The sequence below is a fragment of the Hemicordylus capensis genome, chromosome 3, assembly GCF_027244095.1.
Source record: "Hemicordylus capensis ecotype Gifberg chromosome 3, rHemCap1.1.pri, whole genome shotgun sequence".
NCBI classification, from domain to species: Eukaryota; Metazoa; Chordata; class Lepidosauria; order Squamata; family Cordylidae; genus Hemicordylus; species Hemicordylus capensis.
The window spans coordinates 233,838,608-233,861,792 of record NC_069659.1 but is presented as its reverse complement, the minus strand read 5'-3'; the positions used below and the strand labels follow the sequence as shown (position 1 = coordinate 233,861,792).

The following is a 23,185-nucleotide window of genomic DNA, read 5'->3' as shown; positions in this document are numbered from 1 at the left end:
TTGCCCAGACGATAGCCAGCTCCTGCAGGCAGAAGGGGGTTTCTGGGGCCGGGAGGTGGTGCAGTGCCTTATGGGGAGCCTCCCGATGCCTTTCAGGAGGTGACTCATGTGTAGTTGCCACATGGAGCCGGGCAGCACCAATACAAAATCCCTTATTCTGGGTTTGGGGAGCACTTGCACCCTAAAACCTACCAGTTGGGGCACCTAACAGGGTTTGCCGCCGTGCAGCTCCTGGCAGTTCACAAGTGCTGGCAAAAGCGGGCTGGGCTTTCCTAGCCCTGGTTTGCCTGCCTGTGTGAATGGCCCCATAGCCTTAATAACATCACTTTTTCCTTCTCCCATTGTTTACACTTGCCTGAAATATTGATGCAGGATCCACCAGCAAGTTGACTGTTTTGGAAGGCCTAAAGGCCATCGGTAATGTGGTTTTTTGTACAAGCTTCTCCTAACACTGAAAATGACTCTATTGGAAACTTCTCTGCTGCCATCTTCTCACAGGACAGAAATATAAGAATAGCGGAAATTTCACACTGTAGTTTCTTTCTCTGTGCTGCTTGGACTGGATGTAGATGTCATGCAAAATGCCTTATTTCAACTAGGAGGGGGCGTTTGGGCCTTAAATGAATTTGTTTAGGGGACATTTTTTATAAGTGCTGCTTCTCCTATAAATGTGCTACCATGGAGTAAAAAGGTGTGTCTGCTGAACAACGTCTGTGCAGCTATTGAAGGCCAGTCCTGTGTGATTCCTGAATCTGAAAGTCACAGGTTTAAAATGGGTTGTTTCAGGTATAATGGTGTTGATGAAAATTAAATTGGGAAGCAGAGTCATAGGAAACTATGGTGTGCTTTAAGAGCAATGGGAGCAGGAACCTCGGCATGTTGCACAAATGTCAGACAGAGCTTTAAAAAAGAAAGTAAAAATGTGCATTTATATACAATTGTTCACTAAAAATATTTTTTAAAAGTTTATATAGCAAAAGGCATGAGAAAGATGGTTTCCTGTCCCAAAGGGGGAAGCACAATCTTAAAACAAAAACTGGAGACACCAGCAACAGCCCCTGGGAGGGATGCTGTGTTGTCTGAAGAGGGACAGTTGCCCTGTGAAATAGAAGAGAACCACGACTTTAAAAGGTGCCTGTTTGCCCATCTAGGAAGTGACAATATTGACATAAATCCTTACCACTGTGTGTTGTTGTAACATGTTAGCATGAATCTTAGATGTAACAAACAAGTAAAACACGCTGAGGTAGTTCACACAGTCAAAAAACTGAGTTCTACCTGAGTTCTGTGCGCTCCCAATTGTTGGTTGTGTGGAAGCAAGGTTGGTTGGAAAACCTGGGTAGAAGTGATTGTGTGGAAGCAAGGTAGGAGGAAAACCTTGCTTTCTACCTTGCTTCCACACAGTCACTTCTACCCAGGTTTTCCTCCTACCTTGCTTCCTCACAAGTGAAAATTGGGAGCACACGGAGTTCCAAAACCTGGGTGGAACACAGTGAGGTTGTTCACACAACCAAGTGGGTGGAGAGATGGATGGGTGGGGTGGCAGGGTGGGGAAGGCTGGCTACACTCACCTTCCCCCCAGACGAATACTATTTTGTTGCTGGGAGCACGGACCACGGAGCTCCGGAGGCCGGGACAATGCATCCCGCTGCTGGAGATCCCACAAAGCACCACACGAGGCATTGGGGGATTCCCTCAGGAGTTGGGTGCTCTAGGCACCCGTATCTGTGTCTGCTGGGGCTAAATATAACCCCAGAGAACATACGAGCCCAGGTTAAGGGCTCACTCAAGCCCTTAACCCTGGCTAAGAGCCAGGTTTAAAATTGGCAGTTCTCATGCACAGCCTAACTCCCCTACTCTGGGTTAGGCTGCGCTTGAGAACAGCCTCAGTTTTTGATTATATGAATGGCCTCACTCTGAAGGTATATTTGAACTAGCTGTCTTTCTGTATTTCCATTTTGAAAAGATGATAATAATAATAATAATCTTTATTACGGTCGTTGACCAGCACAAAAGATGATAATAAAGAGATGTATATCCACTGAAGGGACCCATGGACGTACTCAGTACTCTCCCAGGAGGAATTTATTCCCACAGTACCCTCATTAAACTTCAGTGTAGAGGTGCACAGTGCTCATGTTAGAAAGACTGAATGGGGCACAGGTTGTGGACAGGCTCATACTCTGCTCAGTGAATATCCTTTGTCCCTCAGTCTTCTAGGCATCTGTGTATGCCGCTGGAGATGCCCGCTTCTCACTTTTTGAATCCTCCTCTTAAACCCACAACTTTTAAGACCCACCCTCCAGATGCTGCTGTTGATTGCTTCCGGGGGCATCTGTACTTTCTGTGTTTTGCCATTAGGAAAATCCATCCTGGGCACTCTTCTTGTTTGCCGTCCCTTTAGCCTGGGTGACATCCGCTGTCTCTGCCACAGTGACCTTACAACTGGCAGCCTGCCTGCTTTTGACACTACGTTTTTTGGAAACCCTCCTAATTGTCTGTTGCAGTGAAAGCTGCTCTGACTGACAGCCCAGCTCTTTCCAGTGGGCCTGCAGGATTGCATGCTGTGGTGTTGGAGGAAGGGGTGAGAGTGGCTAGTCTGTCTTCACATGGAAAGATGTCAGGTTTTCAAGGCGTCAGTCCTTAGGTCAGGGCCTGGATCAAAAGCCAATGAAATTCCCTGTCTGCTAAGTGAGACTGGACTTGATTCTTCCATAGTGTGTTCATCATCATCATCATCATCATCATCATTATTTTATTTTATTTTTACATTTACATCCCGCTCTTCCTCCAAGGAGCCCAGAGCGGTGTACTGCATACTTGAGTTTCTCTTTCACAACAACCCTGTGAAGTTGGTTAGGCTGAGAGAGAGAGAGAGAGAAGTGACTGGCCCAGAGTCACCCAGCTAGTCTCATGGCTGAATGGGGATTTGAACTTGGGTCTCCCTGGTCCTAGTCCAGCACTCTAACCACTACACCACGCTGGCTCTCGTTTTGGGGGATAAATGTTTGTAATAGTGAAATGGAACTCCTGCACACCATATGTTGGCCCTGAGGGATAGGAGACATGGCATCCTATATTGTTCACACTGTTCACTTTTTATGCTCTGGTTCACATGGATATAATTTGATTTATCCGTCATTTGATTAGTCATCTTGATGATTCACAGCTGAACGTGTGAATTGATTGTATTGTAAAGGCAGGCAGAAGGATCAATAAAGACTTGCTTGAGGTGATACAAAATTTCTGTTCGTGGTATTTGGACATGTGTTCATCAACCCACAGAGACCTTTCCAGTCTTGATGCTGATGTAGCAGTGGTCCCAGAGCTTCTTACCAAGGACACTTAGCCACAAAAGTTTAACTTGCATCTGGGATTAATCTCTTGGCCGTATCTTCTAATATAGAAAAGGCTCCCAACACCTCCCCACCTCTCTCTCTCTCTGAAACACAGACACACACTTTGGCCACTGCATCTGTCAGTTCAAACAAACAATAACAAAAACCAACAAAACAAAAACCCAGTTTGCTTGCTTGACCCTTTCTAATATTTTAGAATTAGCCAAAACTAAATTGCATCAATGTACTGAATGAAGGTACACAGAAGCTCTCCAGTACTCTCTCTTATTATGACTGATCTCAGCCCTCCTCATCTTTGCTGTACAAATATGAGTGCTTCTCTGGAACAGTGAGTCAAATAAAAAGCTCTTGTTTTACTAATGTTTGAGAACTTGGTCTATATCTCCACTGTATAGGTCTGAAACAGTGGTACCCTTTCAGTGCATGCACAGGCTTAGCACAAACACAGCTCCAAATTGTAGTGCCTTCATAGCACATGTGAGGCCCTTGACTGTCCCAGGCTCCCTTTTTCTATGCTACCAACAAGGCACCATGCACGGACTGCACTACTTCTGAATAAAGATGGGGGAATCACATTTTTTAATGTTCTGCTTTCTTAAAATCCACCTGCAGATAGAAAAGCAGTACAGTAGACCAAGGACCAAACAGGAACACTCTTCACTAGGAACACTACATGCTAGTTTTATATTTGCAGTGAGATTTTTTTAAAATGCAGGAGAGCATATGTATTCTGGTGCTGTCCATTCTGCTACCTCATACTAGGGTTGCCAGATTGAAATGCATCACCAAAAAGTGGAGCTGGTGTTATTCACTTAAGTCTCAGTTTTGCATAAAAGCTTGCTTAAAATTTGCATGTGTTAATTGGTATAATATATGCATACTTGCTAAAAATAGGATGACTTGAGAATAAATACGACTCACCACTGTGGAGAAGCCCATGACCAGGAGAGCTGTGTGTCTGTTCATTCTGCAGTCTAGGTGCTAAGTTCTCAAAACTTCTGCTTCTTAACCTTAAATTCACCTCCTAGTTAGGTTTGTTACCAGCCTTTCATCCAGCTGCATGTAGCAGGGTACCTTGCGGTTGTTCAGTAATGGACTGGATGAGGGTGAATAAGCTGAGCCCCAATCCAGACAAGAGCGACGTACTGTAGGTCAGTGGTTCCTCTGCTTGGTCACAGTTACTCATGCTCTGGTAACCTCTCACTTAGTTTACTGCAATGCATTGTACGTGGGGCTGCCTTTGAAAACGGTTCAGTAACTGCAGCTGGTACAAAATAGGGCTACAAGATTATTAACTGGAACTGGACATTTTGATCATATTAAGCCAGTGCTTTGTCAGATGTGCTGGCTCCCAGTTCATTTCCGGACCCAATTCAAAGTGCTGGTTTCAACCTTTAAAGCCCTAAATGGCTTGGGACCAGGTTACCTGAGGTGCTCACCTTACGCTACATGTCCCAACTCAAAACTTAAGATCTGTGTAGGGCCTCTTCCGGATGCCCCTGCCAAAATAGGTGAGGCAGGTGGATACCAGGGAGAAGGCCTTTTCGGTGGTTCCACCCCATTTATGGAATATCCTCCCCAGTGAGGTTTGCCTGGCTTCATAACTTTGTTCTTTTAGATGCCAGGTAAATACCTTTTTGTTGACCCAGGCCTTTTAAATTCTTGCTTTCAGATGTGATCTGAATTTTAACTTATTTTAAAATGAGATTTTAAGTGGCTTTGTATTGTGTTTTGTATTTTCTTCTTGCCTTGTTTTGTCTTGTATGATTTAATGTGTTATGTGTTTTTATTTTATGTTTTAATCCTCTGAGCTACCCAGAGAACAACTTGTTATGTGGTTGCTAACAAATAAATTTTATTACTATTATTAAATTCCCAACAAGGAATTACTTGTTGGGGTAAGAAGTTGTATGTTTTAAAATAATCAGCACAGGCAGCATGTAGGCAGCATGCCACCCCACACACACACACACACACACACACACACACACACACACACACACACACCTTTCTCCACACAGTTCAAACATCAGCCTCCCTCTCTCTGGAGGATCACAGAATCCCATGGGGACAAATGGTTCATTTTTATTTCATTTTTAAGGCAGAAGGGAAACCACCACAGAACCCTTTCTCCACACAGTCCAAGCATGAGCCTCCTCTGGATCAAAGAATCCCATGTGCATTTTCTTTTCAGAGGGGGGTTGGGGGAATGCAACCCTTCTCCATACAGCTCAGACACCAGCCTCCCTGTTTTATAGCTGCTTTCCTCACAAACTCAAAGCATGTTTGTTTAACTAAGCTTTATTTAGAAACAATTCCATTTTTCTTCTTCTCCCTTTTCTTTCTTCTGACTCCTCCTCCACATTCTCTACAGGATCCCCAGTTCCCCACTGGGACAAATGTCTAAACAACAAAATACAAAAGATTACTGGATAGAATAACACTCTCCTCCATACTGATGCATATAAGGGGCAGGGGAAAGCACAAGTTTCCTGACCTGCAGGAGGGAGTGTGGTGCATGCAGCGTTAGAAACAAAGAAGAAGAGAAGTCCCCCCCTCCTTGGGCCACTGGGCCTGTGAGGCTAAGTCAGAGGAGAGAACTAGGCTGCTGCCACCGCCACCACCACCAGCTGCTGCAGCAAAACACTTGAGATAGTTGACAAGGCACACGGACGGACCTCTCACTTGCTCCTGCCACTGCACTCTCTCTAGGAAGCCAGTCTTGCCACCCGCGCCCCGTCACAGCTTGCCTCGTCATCGCCTCACGTCAGGGCAGGAGCACTTCTGTGGGTGACACGCAGTGGCAGGAAGGCTTAGCGCAAGTGTGCTGAGGAGCGCAGCCCTGAAGCTGCTGGTTCCGGTTGGACGGGAGGAGGAGCAGTGCTCCCTGCCTGCCCGGGAGAGGCTCTAACTGGCTGGCGGCCCAGCCAACCCACCAGTCAAAATTAGCAGCTCAGCAGCAGCCGATGCTGACTGCCATGCTGGGAGGGGAACCAGGCTGGCTGGCGGCAGGATGGCCTGGGCTCTGGACATGCCCTCCAACACAGAAATAGTGGAGGGGGTTAAAAATAGTCCAGAATCTGGGTCAATAGTCGCCAGATGGCAACACTACCTCATGCTCCTGCATGGGGTAGAACTAGCCTGATTTCCCTTTATTGAACATTATGTACTAGGAACATGGTGATCATAATATAACAAGGGGGATAAATGAAGTGTGTGTGTGTGTGTGTGTGTGTGTGTGTGTGTATTCTCTGCTGCAAACTGTTTCGATGATATAGACAGAACTGGCACTGAGTGGCCTTTGATGGCTGCTTTGTGTGCCTGTAATATATACATAACCTGCAGCTTGGACCCTTCAGTCATGCTGCTGGCCCTGTTTTCAGCCTCTGTGGTAATAGTTCCCCTCATTATAAACCTCTGTTCCAGCCAATCAGCATTTATGCTTCCAATAAAACCCAGCATTCTGGATCAGGAGCTATCAATAGGATGTCATACAGCCACAGCCAGATTATAGCATTAGCAGAGGAAATGGGGCCTTGTGTACTCCTTGAGAGGCTGCTAAAATAGGATGAGGTTTCTGTGGTGCCATTTATGTTCAGTCTCCAAAGGGATCAACAGAGTTATAGGCTTTAAAGGGTGCAATGATGAGGAAGGCAAAAAACGGGCAGTTGTGGATTTAGGAGGAGACCACAAATGTGAAAGAGGGTTTCTTGGCTTGGGGCAGAGCTCAGAGAATATGGCTTAGGCCTTGTTCAGATGCTACAAAATCCTCCATGCCGAGCATCCCCATGGCCTATCAGTGGTCACACGGAGTCAGACTACTTCCTCTGTACAGCCACATCCACTGGAACACTTCTAGCGTTTAAACTGGGCTGCAGGCGTTTGTGACGTGTTTCTGATACAGAGTTGGACAGCCCAAAAACCTCTGCTTGTGTTTTTTATTTTAAAAATATGTTTTTAATCCTTAGGGAAGTGGATGGTGAAATAACAGAAGATGGACTGTGACAGCAGAGTGGCCATTGGTGGGGGCAATGGAGCTTTAGTGCTTTGCACATCTCCTTATCCTTCTTGGTTCACTGTACCCACCTATCTGCAGCTTCTTAAAGTACCCCAAAATTGAAAAGCAATTTGGGTTGAGGTTTGTCGGAGAATCCAAAAAACAGGAAACTGACCTCTGTTTTTGTGTCCTGTTTCCTTGTGTGAAAATATGTCAACTTGTTACAGATTTCAGCCTTTAAGGTTGTTCTCATGACCAATACAGAGGCAGGGAGGGTTCAGCCTTCCTTCCCACCATACGATCGCTCTGTAAGCAGCACAGATCTCCTGCATCCTCCCGGCCTCTGGATATCCCATGATGCACTGCATGATGAGCACAGTGCATTAGGAGATACCCCCATGAGACGGGCATTCTATGTGCCTGTTTCTGTGTGTGCTCGGGCTGCAAGCAGTCTGAGTACACACATGATCCTGGTGCGGGGGGAATCAAGGGTGCGCTTGCACCCTTAACCTCAGCTAAAGGCCTGCAAAGTGGGGTTAGGCAGGTGGGTAGCACTGGGATCTGCACAGATCCCGGCACTGCGCATGAGCAGCCTAACCCAGGCTGGGCGGCTGCCCTAGGCTTGGTTAGGCTGTTCATGAGAACAGCCTTATTTTGGACTAAACCAAATCCAAATTGTGGGTTTCTGAAACCCCACAATAGCAAGGACAAAGTTTATGTTTTCTTGGTGAACCAGTTTCTGTTCACTGGTTTATGACAGAGTTAGGTCATTTGCATCAATTCCACTGTGTTCTCCAGACTCCTACCTGACTTCTCCACTGTATGATTGTGAAATGAAGTCCTGACTTGACAGGCTCCTCACTGTCATGGGTGAACACACGATTACATGACCTGCCAGTCACCCATTATTTCATTGCTACAGAGACTCATGTCTCAGTGGAGGCAGATTTAGCTTGGCAAATCACCTTTTATTTGATCTTAATGGCTAATGTCCACTGGAAAATGACAACCATTGCTAGCTTTTCATTACTGTCGTTCCCATAGACATAGGCTGTAATCTGAGTAGGCAGACCAGTCCAAATTAGGCTTCCTGGTAGAGAAAGGACGCACACAGATTTGAAATTGCATGACTTCAGAAATGTAATCCATGGGCCTGAGAAAGATAGGTATATTTAAGGATTGCTTTGCACATTTATGTATTTTGGCAGCATACCTAAGTTTGTTTTTTTAATGTGCACCTAGAAAACGTGTATGCAATTAACACAACTGTTTAAAAATGTATATTGTACAGATAGTATGTTTGTCAGGGAGTCAAGTTTAACAGCAGATCCCTCATGAGTATATGCGCAATTGCAAAAACTCAGGTTTGCTGCTTTGTGATGTGTGGAATGGCCCCATGTTCCTTTTAAATCTAGGGCTTAAACACACAGTCACTGTTGATTTCAGTGGAACTTTGGTACATCTGTCTTCCTTTGGATTGTGACCTAAGATAGTACCCGAACACATTCCAAAGGTCTAGCAATATCTAGTTTGTTTTCTGTGTCTTAAGTACAAAAGTGATAAGCAGAGTCCTCAAACCATCATCATCTCTCCCTTAAAAAAATCCTCACACACAGAAAATGAGTATGTCAGGGAGAAGGCTAGGCTAGAGGCTTCTTCCTAACATCTAGCACTTAGCAATAGCAATAGCACTTACATTTATATACCGCTCTATAGCCGGAGCTCTCTAAGCGGTTTACAATGATTTTAGCATATTGCCCCCAACATTCTGGGTACTCATTTTACCGACCTCGGAAGGATGGAAGGCTGAGTCAACCTTGAGCCCCTGGTCAGGATTGAACTTGTAACCTTCTGGTTACAGGGTGGCAGTTTTACCACTGCGCCACCAGGGGCTAGTTTTCTGTGTGTGGGAAACCCTCCTCTTATGGAAGGATATTCAGCTCTACGTGTCTCCACTTGCAGCCTGAAGTGGTACAGGCTTACCTCATCATCTTTTGTTTGTGAGAACAAAGTCTTAGGACTGGGGTGCCAAAACCTGTCCCCCGCCTTTTCAAGACAGTGGGCCAGTACAGATTATTGGGAATGGGAAGCACCAAGATTTCACCTGTCAGGACATCCTCCACAGATCTCCCAATGCCCTCCAGGCATGTCTCTTTATCACATGGGGCGGGCACGTTCATCCAAATGATCCTCTATACATGGTCCAAATACTTGTTTAAAGAAGTACTTGGAGCATGTTTAGAGGGGGCATTTGGACAAACAGTCCCCCCTACTCAACGCCTGCCACTCTGATCCTGGCACTTTATCACATACATGTGATAAAGGGATGTGCTAGAAGGGCATTGAGATGTCTGCAGGTACAGTCTCATCATGCACCTTTCCTAGTTGTGTGGGCAGGGGTGGCATTGTCCAAACTGACCCAATAACATTCTATTTAGTCTTGGACTAAGAATTTTCTGCCATCTGTCCTCCCCTCTCTGACTTTCTATCATTTGTTTGTTGGGTTTGGGTACACTTTTTCATAAAACCTTTTGCCAGATATCTGACCTAATGCAGTATGGGACAGCTGGCATCTATCTCTACATGCTGTTCTTTCTATCCCTTCCCCTCCCTCCTTGATCTATGAATTATTATTAAACTCTGATGGGAAAAACACAAAATGTACTGTGGGAGGTAAGAGCACTAAATGGGGCTTGTATGTCAAAATGTGTCTGCCATCGGACTCTTCTTTCCTCCTCCTCCTGCTCATCATCATCATCATTATCATGCTTATCAGTTTTAATTTTGACTCATGTAAGCAAGCTGAGGAGACAGACAGATAACGGGAAGCACCAGAGTGGCAGGCGCTGAGACAGTCCTGTGAATAGATGCAAGCAGATGGCTTAGCAGTGCTCTAGGATGCAAGTGGGAAGCTTGGCTTTCTGAGTTTTTAAAATAATAATTGCAACACTTTTTTTTTGTTCATAAGAAGTGTGTTCTAACAGGTCCACACTTTCTTTCTTGTTATCCCTGACTAAAATGAGAAATGGCTGTCGTCATCTTCTTCCTTTTCCTCCTTCTTCACTAACACCACAGTGTAGATATATTCCCACCCAATCTGGCAGGTAACTGGCTACTCCTCACTTGCAGTCTTAAGGCAAGAATAAGAATGCACTTTGCACAGCTGTATTATGCAGATGAACATATGTAGCTGCCTTTGCCCAAACACTGTTGGTCCAGTTAGCTCAGTGTTGTGTATACTCACTGTGAACCTCAAGGGTTCCAGACAAGGTTCATACCCAGGATGTCGGCTGTTGGTTGTGCCATCGGGTCAGTGTCAACTCCTGGCAAGCACAGAGCCATATATTGCTGCTGCCCAATATAGGGGTTCCCCATATTCTGGGAAACACACCAGCAAGGATTTGAACCAACAGCCTCCTGCTCTCTAGGCAGGTTACTTCACTGCTACACCATTAGGGTTACCTGGAAATTCCAGTAATTGAATTTAGGGCATCCTGCATATAAAGCAGCTGAACTATAGTCCCTTCACATGATCTCTCGCTTACCATGGACCAGTGAATAGACTTATACACACAAGGGAAATTTGCCTGTTACCAGAGGTGGAAAATATCCTGTTGAGCTCAGGGAGCTGTAACTATCATGGTCACCAGTGCCCACAATCATTCAGAGTAGTCCTGCCTTGAACAGTGCAATACAGGAGACCCTCGTTTTTCATTTTTTGTGGTTTCAGTTATTTGTGGTTTGGCTATATACACCTGGTTTCCATTATTGTAGGGGCATGAATGCAGAAACCACTATGATTGAAATCTTGCATCTATGAGAATGCTGGGGTTGGGCTCCTTAGTACTCATTAGATCTTCAAGGTTTCAATAATCACAGTTTTTGGCATTTACAGTGGTAGCCGAGAATGTAGCCTCCATGATAACTGAGAGCTTCCTGTATTGCTATACAGTAAAGGAGATCAGTAATGTCCACCTATATTTCACCCATTACAGTTGCTACAAGTTGATATATGATGATAATATAATGGAAAATAAAATGAAGTCAATTGTTATTTTAATTATCCTATCTGACCACTTTGTTGGAGAGGATATGCCATATCAAAACTGACCGGTGAATGCACACCTCACCTTTTCCATTTTTGCTATGTGAACTGTTTAGATTCCATAAGTAAGCACTCTTTTGTGGTTCAGGGCTGCAACATTTCAAGGCTGCAACATTTAAATCTGTCCTGATTGCTTGGTTCTAGAGAACAGCATGATTCTGAGAGCCTCTTTACATGTTACAAGAATAACAGGGATACATCAGGATATTGAATATATTGTACTCAGTATGTTCCGTACAGTGTGTGAGTCTTGCACATCCTTTTTTGACCACATGTATACACCAGGGGCAACTATGGTTGATCCTGGATCCATATAGAGGGCTTTAAAAAATAAAGGAGGACAGGAATGGTTATCCCACATTGCAGCCATTAACATTTCTGACAACTTAAAACGTTCAGGGCAGCCACTAAGGGCATTTTATACAATCAAAAATGAAATAATATAAAATGCAATCAAATATTTCCACACGCTATGAGCAATGGCACTTGACATGTAGTATATATCTACCCACGAATTCTTATAAGATATGAATAAATCCTCAGTTTGGGAGCTCTAAACAAAAGATTTGGGGAGTGGGATGTCACTATAATAACTAGTATAATCCTCTGAGCAGATCCCAAATGTTCCCCCTGTCCAACAGGTTCTCTGATAACACCTCTTTCCTGACCTGTGTCTTTTTTCATTCCTAGCTTCTCTGTGTATAGTTGTGATATATGAGATGGGAAATAGCACCCTTAGAAAATCCCTTGGATCAGCCTTGCATGGTTTTGGTAGCATAGAGCATTCCCTTCTGGGAGCTGTAGCTACTGATGCAATGTGGAGTAATGATGGGCAAAAGCAGTCTGGCAACCTTATTTCTTCCCTTTGCATAGAGAATATCTGCAAGAGTAACATAAAGGTTCCAAGTGCAGGTATAATCCAAGGGGACCAGTTGCAACAGGCAACTTTGCTTTATTTTGTAGTTCAGTGTGTGTGTGTGCGTGTGTGTTTACACTCTCTGTTTAAAGGTAAGATACCAATATGTTTCAACATCACCTCTTGATCTTCTACGTTTAGGAACATAGGAACATAGGAAACTGCCATATACTGAGTTAGACCATTGGTCTATCTAGCTCAGTCTTGTCTTCACAGACTGGCAGCGGCTTCTCCAAGGTTGCAGGCAGGAATCTCTCTCAGCCCTATCTTGAAGAAGCCAAGGAGGGAACTTGAAACCTTCTGCTCTTCCCAGAGCGGCTTCATCCCCTGAGGGGAATATCTTGCAGGGCTCACACATCAAGTCTCCCATTCAGATGCAACCAGGGCAAACCCTGCTCAGCTATGGGGACAAGTCATGCTTGCTACCACAAGACCAGCTCTCCTCCCTGTTTCCATATGTTGGTTTTATTACTGTGGGCTGGAATGCCTATTAATGTTCAAAGTACCAGAAAAACATAATGAGGCTTGGGCCCTGATTAATCTATGAAATGTTTATTTCCATATGAGCTCCCCAGAGTCCCTGTCCTACAACACTTGCATTCTTCTGCTGAAGCCCTGCTCCAGAGGCCATCTCAGGAGGAAGCCTGACTAGTAGTTAGCCTCACTAGGATCTGGGCCTTCTCTGTAGCAACCCTGATCAGTGTAACTCTCTCCTAAGTGAAGTTAATTCAGCTTCCTCCTTCCTGCATTTGGAATGCCAGTTAAGACCTTTTTGTTTGTTTTTTGTCTCGACTGATCCTTTGAGAGCTAACTGCTTCTGTGCTTTACTCTGTAATTTGGTGGTTCTTGTTGTGTTTAATGTGCTGCTCCCCCCCCCACCCGCCCGCATGTGTTGGATTTTTAGTTTACACTACTATACTATCTTATCACTGTTTTGTTCTTAACCTCATAAAATGCGATGAAGTTTTCACAAAGAGCAATATAGATTAAATATTTTCAAATCAATGAGCCAAAATAAATGATGGTTAATTAAATTTTCATTTAAAAACCAAAAACAATGATGGCGTGACAAGGAGGTGAGCTGACATTTCTTTCAAACACATATGCCACATGGCCATGCCAGTGTGCAGTGCCCTGTACCTTGCAATGCCCTGGGTAAGTGCCAAGGCCTGCATTTCCTATTCTCAATCATTCTCTAGAGTGTCATTTCACAGAACTGTCACAGCCTGCAAAGTGGTTTCAGCCTAGCAGGCATGGTGTTCCAAAAGTTTCATTACCTACAGTGCACCTCTAGGAAGCAGAAAACAGCTCCTGCTGTTTTATGTACAGAGTGCTCTATAAAAGGACATGATTATGGCCTTGGTGTGTGTGACGGGGTGGGGGGTGTTGCATTTTGCATGGCTCATACCAGCTCGAACTTGCACTTGTGTGTACTGCAAATGGAGGTTGCTTGGTGCTCTTGCTCAAAGACAGGTGGAACTCCTGTGGAGTTGAATAGTGGTGGTCACACAAGAATTAGCAAGAATTTGGTTACATTTCTGGGTTCATCTTTTAAGAAGAAGACGGTTTGGCGTGTTTTTCACAGGGCATTGTGAGTTCCTTTCACAATGAGGCGGAGCTAGTAGTGGTTGGCTTGTTTGTTTCACTACCCAGACCAGTAGTACCATTCCACATGAACTCAAAACTGTTAGTCCAGGTCTTTGTATGAAGTATTCTAAATGGAATTCAAATGTTTGTACTCCTGGGAATTGGAGGGCTGAATTACATGTTATATGGGAGGTCCATGATTGGATCTCCTGAAGTTTTTGTTTCCACTTTAATGTGGTGATGGGGAGGGGAAGCTCCAAATCTGACGAGAGCAATGGAATTGTGGGGAGGATGTGTTTAACCCGTGCTATCTTTAACAATCTAAATATCTCTTTCTCCTCCAGCCCAAGTTGCTGTTAGACCCTATGGAGGCAAAAATACAGGTATCTTTATTTTCCATTTTTAAAAATGCAGGTCATTTCTATGAAAGGCCTCAGTCTTCAATATAACTCCTGTGTCTTGTTTACTTGGCCTCCGTCGTGTCTTTCAGTCATGATTCCCTCAAACATGTTGCCCTTCACTTGCATTGCTTCACTTGTTTTTTTCCTTCACAGACAGCACATCCATGTAGAAGCATGTAGATTGTCGCTTGTCTGTCTCTGTGTTGCTTCAGATAGTCATGAGGAAGTTGCAGTCAAAATAAGCCATTTTGTGTAAATATTCACTTGCATTAGATAAAGAGCAGAAGTGAAGTTTCATACTGTTGCATATAACCAGGGAACCAGCAACTCTAATTAAACTGGACACACACTATTTTTGAAGACACAGTGCAAGTGAGGGCTGGCTTACTGGGCTAGTTAATCTTCAAATTAAACTCTTCATGCTCCTTCGCTGTGTCCTGAAGAACTGTCCTAACAGTTAGGTACAAAAGGATCCTACAGAGCAGAAGTCTGTGTGCAAGTGGCTTTTGTGTGTCCAGTATTGGAATAATTATGCACAAGAATGTGTCTTTCCATACACATTATTCTTAATGAGATGAGATGAATCTAGGATGAATACGTACTTGATATCTTGTATATTCAATGCTTTTTATCTTGTTATTGTGTATATTCAATTGTATGCCAGGATATTAGATGTGGAAGGGAGACAAGGAGGTCATTCACACAATCAGAAACTGTTTTCTATCTGGGTTTGGGAGCTGTGTGTACACTCAGTTTTTGGTTGTTTGGAAGCAAGGTAAGTGGAAAACCTGGGTAGAAGTGATTGTGTGGAAGCAAGGTGGGAGGAAAAGCTACCCAGGTTTCCCTCCTACCTTGCTTCCACACAACTATCTAGGTTTCCCCTCCTGCCTTGCTTCCACACAACCAAAAATTGGGAACACACAGAGCTCCCAAATCCAGGTAGAACACAGTTTTTGATTGTGTGAATGACCTCTATGTCATGAATATATTAGTTATATATCAGTATTTAATATTATGGATTTGCAAATATATGTGTACTGTGCAATATGGTCTTTTGTATTTTTGCTTTAATCAAAACATATACATGAAAGATTCCTACAGGCTAAGGTCCCAACCATATTGGGGGCCCCTGGGGAGGAGTGAGCATGAGCACACCTAGTTTCTGGCAAAGGAGCTTCTTTCAGATTCCCTGCACTTTTTCTCAGAACACAGTGGCTGTTTCCTCATCACAAAACAAGGAAACAGAGAGGATATTCCCAAGTGGAGAAAAAGTAAAATATGGATGCATGAAGTGCAGAGTATTGTCTGTACTGAGAAAATTTAAAGGGCTGAACAGTATGGGGAACTAGACAGGCTCTGTGTGTGTGTGTGTGTGTGTGTGTGTGTGTGTGTCCCTGCCTTTTAAAAATGTGAATGCTGACAATTGTAGAATGTGTATGCTTTCTGGGTCAGATGTAAGTGGTTCTTTAATATAATTCAACATAAAAGCTCCCATGTGCTTTAATCCAGCTCTGCCTTTCTGAACAATATTGTAGTATCAGTTTAATCTTTCCTCCCCATTTTCTTTTAAGGATTTTAATCCTTATATTGTTTATATTGTTGTTTTGTTTGTTTTGAATGAAACAAAAGTTTGTTATTAAAGAAGAATGGAAATGATGGACTGTTAACTCCTGTTGGTGTGCTGGTTCTACTAAAAAATAACTGCCTGATGTTTTTTTTAAATTAAAACAAACCAACAAACAAACCAGTCCAGACAAAGCATGTGCTGCTCTTAAAAGATGTTTAATATATTACCTGGTTCTGTATTCTTAATAGAGGTTCTTTAAGCTGGATCACACACATACGTTCTTCACTACAACATCGACTGAGGACTTGCAGGTTGAATGGGCCATTGCAGTTGTGTCACAGAGAGAACCTTCCTTAGGAGGGCTTGTTGTCCTCCTAAAAAAGAAGCAGTGCTTACCTGGAAAGTGCTGCATTGTGGATTCTTCCCATGTGATCCAGGACTTCTCACATTAGTCAAGTGGTACAATGATGTAGAAGCTGCCATATCACTTCACATCGGTCCTTCAAACGGTCTGTGTTTTTCAACAGTTTACAGAATCAGCTGTCCAACATCAAGGACTGGTTTACATATTTAGGTTCATCAGCTGATTATTTGAATGTGTGAACAGGCAAATCACAATCACAAATACATCACCACAGAGAGAACTTCCAGATTTCCTAACCCTGCCCCCAGTGCACTGCTTTTCAGTGGAGTTGGTTCACACAATCAGCTCCCACACATCACATGTACAGTGCAGAGAGAAATCAGAGGAGACACATGTATATGTGAACTAGGCCATTGTTTCACATGGGCAGCTGATGTTTCTGGAGTTTTAACAGTGTCCAATAAATGAGTAGCTTTTTAGGTCATCTGATTCAGGCACTATCCCATCTTGAATGTTGTTCCTTTCCCCCTCTGCTGTTGCTGCAATGTCCAAATGGATATGCTGTTTCCATGGTGCCAGGTGCTGACAGAGTGTATTCACACACAAACCTATCTTGTTGGCATGTGCTTCTCTTTTGCAGATGGGGATGCTGTCTGCAGGGTCCTGGTTTTCATGGCCTTAATTTCTTCCAGTAATATCTGACTTCCTCTCCCCTTCCAAATTCACAGTGGTTGGTGTGTGTGTGTGTGTGTGTGTGTGTGTGTGAGAGAGAGAGAGAGAGAGAGAGTCCGTTTTATGGCAACATCAGTTGCAGCCTTTTTGAAAAGCCAGTTTGAAAATGTGCTTGAGAAGTGCTCAGGAAAGCTACACTCCAGGAGGAGAAAGGAACACTTTCATAGCAATCGGCAGTTGTTCAGGGAATACCAAAAACAAAAATAAAATAAAAAACCATTGGAGGAAATGCTTCAGGGGAAAAAACAGAAAAATAATGTTTTTCTTTACTCCTCTCCTTCCTTCAAACATTTTTTTTTTTAAGTCAAAAGGAAGAAATGTCCTTACGGAAAACTTGAGAAAGTAAGTCATTCAGGATTGGCTGCTGTAGCATTATTAATAGTGCTTAAAGAGACATGTTTCTTTTACAAGCTGGGAACCGAGGTAATCATTTGGAAAATCACCAATTAAAACTTGCCAGCTTTTTCTGTCCAAAATAATAAAAGGGCCAGGCCAACAGGGTATCTCTTTACAGTTTAGTTTAGGAAGTAATCCAGTGGCACAAGCAATGCCTGGAGTCAGATCCTGTTTGTAAGTGTGAATAATACATGGTGAAAGCATAGACGCCACATATCGCCCAGCTGCTCCCAGTGAGGGTGAGAAGGAGGGAGGGAACAGCCGCCCACTGTGAGCACAGACCTGAACAATTTGAGGAAACTCCCAGAGGAAACTTAGCAGGATCCAGGCAACAGAGCATTAAGGGGGGTGGGAAGGTGCGGGAGCTGCATCAGGGGAAGGTTTCCCACCAAAGAAAAATGGAGAATCGGAGGATGTGGCTGGCTTGCAATGAATGGCCAGGGAAGTGCAGGCAAAGAGGTTGGTTTTCAATGTGGATTTCCTTTCTTTTGAAATGTCTGGGTTTTCTCATCCGCCCCCTCCTCTTCCAGCATCTCACAAACAAACAAAAACATCATCAATAACATCCAGGCGTGAGATTTTCAGCAGCAGGTGCAATTGGGGGGGCTGGTGGTGTAGTGGAGCTCTCTCGGAAACCAGCTCTTTACACGGCAGTCAGGAGAAGGGAATGCGGTTTAGCCCAAGAGTCGGAGATGAGTGTGAGTCTGGGTGTCTGCATCTTTGGAAGTGGGGAAGAAATAGAGCCAGATAGCGGTTTCTCTATTTACAATATGCAGAAGTTCATATACAATTGTGTATCATATCGAATATAGATCTTATCAGTTGGTGTTGTGTACTATAATCCAAAGAGACTTAATATACATTTTATATACGGCACATACTGAGACTAGCCTAGGTGCAATATTCCCAGTCTCTATAAATGGTTAAAAGATTGTGCATTCTCCTGCAGCCCCCTCCCAATCTCCTTCAGGCTTTTAAATACAAATCCTTCCCTGAACAAACACAACCATGATTAAAGATTACATCCACAGTGACCTAAACCATGGTTAACCCTATGGCTCCCAGGGTTCAGGCGATTCTGCAGCCTGCTCCTTGTATCTTAACCATGGTTCGAGCTTGGGAGTGTTTTTATTTATTTGTTGCATTTATATACTGCTTTTGAGGTAGACCTTGCAGTTGGCTTACATATAAAAGCATTAAAACAATAAGTATAAACAAAAAACTGAAACAGTGAACAACAAAAAGACTCTGGGCTGGATATTTCATGTTCTGCTCTTAAATCAGGTCATCTGATGGGCTGTATCTGTTTCTTCTTTGCTCCCTTCAGAGAAAGATGGTGCCCTGTGGTGTTCTAGGTTTTGTGGTGGCAGTTGGAAGGGCTGCTTCAGCTGAAACCTGGATGTTGGCAATTCCCCAGGCTGTGTCTGTCTCTCCTCCTCTCAGAGTAAGATGGCCCCCGATAGCTCTGTGGTGACAGTTGAGGAAGAGAGGCCACCACAGAGGCCAACCACCTCTGCTGGTTGAGAGATGTGTTTGCATCAGGCAAAGAAAGAGGCCATCATTACACTGTGGTGTGGTGTGGGGTTTTTTGTTTGTTGTTTTTTAATGCTTGGTATCCAGAAGACCCAGTCATCACTTGGACACTCTGGGAATTCCACAGTCTTTTTCTTAATAAATACTTTTATTCCACAGAACACTGATATTTGAAATCCATGGTTCACCCTTGAACTCTGATTCTCAGGCAAGCTATTTGATTTTCAGCCCAGTTTTGTTCTGTTGTACTTGAGACTCACCAGCACCAAATATCAGCTAGGTCCCTCCTTAAAGCCACCCTTAAAAGACAATATTTACAGGTAGGCCTAGCTTCTGCAAACACTTCCCCTATGAGTAGCACTTCAGGAGATGTAGCACCCACTCAGCCATTATATATAGTTGGCCAAGAGGCCATCTAAATCTCCTGAAGTGCTTTTTTTGGTATGTAAAGCCTCTAGAATTAATTGATCCCATGGATCAGTTATGAAGGGCTCAGAAACAAAAGGGCTTCTTCCGGTCTTGGAGAGTGCAGCCTGGATGTTTGCAGAAATATTTGGTTTGTGTTGCTGAACAAGCTTTGCTGTTTAATAATGTGCAGGAGGAATGCTGCGGCATCGCAGTCACTTTTATGCCCCTCTCAGGGCCCATTCATACAACCATTAGGCACACGATAGCTGCAGGAAAAGTGCTTGAAAAGCCTGTGCTGCTTGGTTTTTAGCCCATAGTGGACTGGTCAGATGCATCCACTGCTCTATGCAGAATTCAACATTTTGGTATGGCAATTGCTTTTCAGGCACTGGGTAACACACCCTGAAAGGCAGATTCTGTTTATGGAAATGGATGGATGCAACTAACTCATCACCAGCTAGTATCCAGCACACACAGACTTTTCTGACAGCGACCACAAGCCTAGATGGTTGTGTGAATAGGTCCTCATATATTAGCTATCTGGGTTTTGATCATTCTTCTATGTTTTGGGCAGCAAGGATAGTTTAGGACTGTATTTGGGGCATGGATTCGTTACCTGTCCAGAGGAGTAGGTGGCTTTTAAAAACAAGCATTTATTTTATTTTTAAAAACCCAGATGTGTCCTCATTTTATCCTCATACCAACCCTATGAGGTTGGAGATAATGACTGCCACAAGGTCATCCACAGAGCTGCATGGCAGAGTGGAGATCTGAACCCAGGTTTTCCCACTCCAACCACTACGCCACTTCAGCTGTCATACAGGTTGTGTATCCCTTATCCGGACATCTGAAATCTGGAATGCTCCAAAATCTGGACACCACTCATTCGCTCGCAGATTCCCAATTTTGCTGCTTTTAAACATGCAGTCAAAACTTACTTAGGCGAGTGGGGGTTTCAGGTATGCCAGTCTCTCTGTTGTTGGTGGCCGACGAGAGATAGCTGGGGAAAGCAGAAGCGGAGGCGCGCTTCCCCGCCTTCTCCACAATAGGCCTGCAGCCTTTGCTGCTCCCGGATGCCACCAAGCAGCTGATTGGTGGTGTCCACGTGCTCTTGAGGCCTCCCTCCGGCCAGGGAAAAAAGGGTGCCAGTGAACATGGGCTCTGCGGTGGTGTCACAGGCGGCCCAGAGACCCCCTCAGTACTCGTATGTGAAGCACTCTGGAGGGTCTTGCCATGCAATTAAAAGGATCGTAATGGAAGCAGGTAGGAGCAAGGAAGCAGGGTGGAGTAGAGAGACTTAGAGAGAGAAAATAAAAAAATAAAATACAGTAAACTTTTGTGTTTAGACTTGGATCCCATGCCCAAGATACCTCATCATGCAAATATTCCAAGATCCGGAGAAGTCCAAAATCTGGAACACTTCTGGTCCCAAGCAGTCCGGATAAGGGATACTCAACCTGTAACTAAAAGTTCCTGTGTCCAGAGTATCTACTCACAGAGGAGCCTGTCTGCTATATCTCTGTAAGATTCACTCTCTAGCCTTGTCTCACTCCAGTCAGCCTCTACTGGGAGCAGGTAATTCTGCTCTGTTCCAAGTGTCATTCAATCATTCCTGATGCAGCAGAATTCCCAATCTCAGAGGAGACTGTAAGGCTATTCTCACAACCGAGGGAGAGGGTGGGGAGTGTGGCAGGGCGGGGCAGAGGCAGGGTTCCCCCCCCCACTGATGAGCGACAATTGCCTCTTCGGGGTGTCACCATGTGCCCACACAATCCACACTGCTACATGTATTTCAGATCTCTGAAGGCCAGGTCTTGTTTTCCTTGCCTCCAGGATGCAAGGAATGTGGTACACTGGGTGATTCCCCTGGGGGTCTGGTGCTCTAGGCTGCTCTAACCTAGGTAGGGCTGTTCATGTGCACAGCCCCTGTCTGTTGCATATCTGTGTACGTCACTGCTCTATGCTGAGCAACTTCTACCCAGAAAGTGATGTGTACAGAAATGTAGGAGGTTGCTCCTGTGAGAATGAGATTAATTCTTACTCATATACATACTCCAAAAGGAAACGTTTCCAGCTGCAAGAGTGAAGCATCTCTCCAGATTTAATTTTAGGAAAGAAATGCACCTTGGCTCTCAGGAGTTTGGGAAACCATGTGCCAGAGGTAGCCATTGCAGTCAGGAGCACTGGCAACCTATTGCGCTGCCTATTATCACATGTTCTATTTATACCACACCAGAGAGCCTGGATGCAGAGCACCTACAGGGATAAACCTTCTGTACTATCATTGCAGTTGCTCATGTTATCAATAGTGTTGGTAGTGGAAATGTACAATTGCGGTGATTTATTGATGGCTTTTATTCCCTGCTGGTGCCATCTAGATGTATATTTATGTTATAATAGACATGCTGCACTGAGACACAAGGAGATCATTCCCATCAAGGCATGTTGGATGACAGCAGAAAAGACAAGACATAAAACTTGAGGGTGGAGGGATGGAGCAGGGAAGGTGAGGAGGGTGGAAGGAGAGGGTCCGTCTCCACAGGAATACCACATTCAAACTTTCCTTGTTAAAATGTCTGTGGCGTGCTATGCAGTCAGCAAAGTCACTGAGAGTTTGGAGCAGGAGTCGGGTCTTGTTGGGACACTTTTGATAGCTTGAGCAGTTGGAACATTGGATGTTGAGGGCAAATGAGTGAGGAGTTGCTGTTCAAGCAGGAAATGATGTCGCCTTACATGGCAAGGTTCAAAGAAGGCTTATTTCATCTTAACATGGACCCAGCCAAAACCTTTTCTGCCCTGTTGTACTCAGAGTTAACCAAGGTAAAGGGTGGTAAAGGGGTGCGTTCCCATCTCGATCACCGCCGCCTTCCCAGTGCATTCAGCCTTTGCAATCAGGAGTGTGAAGAGTCTTCTAACCACCAGTTTGCTCATCACTCCCACCCACTTGCCACCATGGTCCCCTGTCTCTCCATGCAGGTAAGCTGGGGAGGTGTGCTGGGGGAAGTACCAGGGAGCAGAAGCACCAGGCAGGTGGAAGCTCTGGGTGGCCCAGAGCAGAGCTTTCCCCCAGGGCCGCCAGCAAGTTGGTGCTGCCCCTGTGTATGCTTTAACATTTTGACACTTGATGATGTGAACCAACAAATGCAAACTTGTATGTTGTAAAGGGTATGAGCCAGCAAGCGGGGATTGATCATGGAAAGATTCTTTAGGAGTCAATCACGGGTCTGTATGTTGTTTGTTCATTGTTGGGTTGGTCCTGACAATGTGTGTTCCCTGACGAGCCCATGCAGTTAAGAAGAGGAACACACCATGAGAATGCCTGCCTGTGTCTTTCCTGAATGTCTTAACACTCTCCTGGTGCGTTCCTTAACCACGTGGGGGAAGGTTTCAAAAGAACTGCCCCTCTCCATCAGTGTTCCCTATAACAGGGATTCCTAGATGGTGCTTACTCTAACTCCCACAATCCCAGCCAGAGGACAATGCAGTTAGGGATGCTGGGAGTTGTAGTCAACAATACCTGGGAATCCTTGTTACAGGGAACACTGCTCTACATGTGTAAGAAGTACTAGTTTCAGCTAGTAGCATAGAGGAGCAATTCAGATTAACTGTTCCTGACATGCGGTTGGGGAGAAGAGACCCTGCATGCTGGGAAGTGGGAAGAATGTACATGCTCATGGCATACGCACAGCCTCACTGCATGTAGTGGCTGGGCAAACAAAGCATCATCCAAATTAACCCATAGTAGAGCATGTTTTGTTTTGTTTTACATTTCATTTTACATCCAAGGACCCTTGAGCGGTGTACATGGTTATGTTTATCC

General features: G+C 44.4%; 1 protein-coding gene across 3 annotated transcripts in view; it reads left to right on the top strand.

Annotated features, from left to right (window-relative positions):
- Positions 1-23,185, top strand: part of UNC5B (unc-5 netrin receptor B) — a 239,099-nt gene that overhangs the window by 98,550 nt on the left and 117,364 nt on the right. The window contains exon 2 of one of the 3 annotated variants that reach the window (XM_053311248.1): positions 14,309-14,347. The exons of 1 other annotated variant lie outside the window; for it this stretch is intronic. In XM_053311248.1, the coding sequence (XP_053167223.1) occupies positions 14,309-14,347 (39 nt within the window). Of the gene's footprint in view, positions 1-14,308; positions 14,348-17,785; positions 17,884-23,185 lie in introns of those variants that run through there. One more of the 3 variants, XM_053311250.1, reaches the window with a different exon arrangement.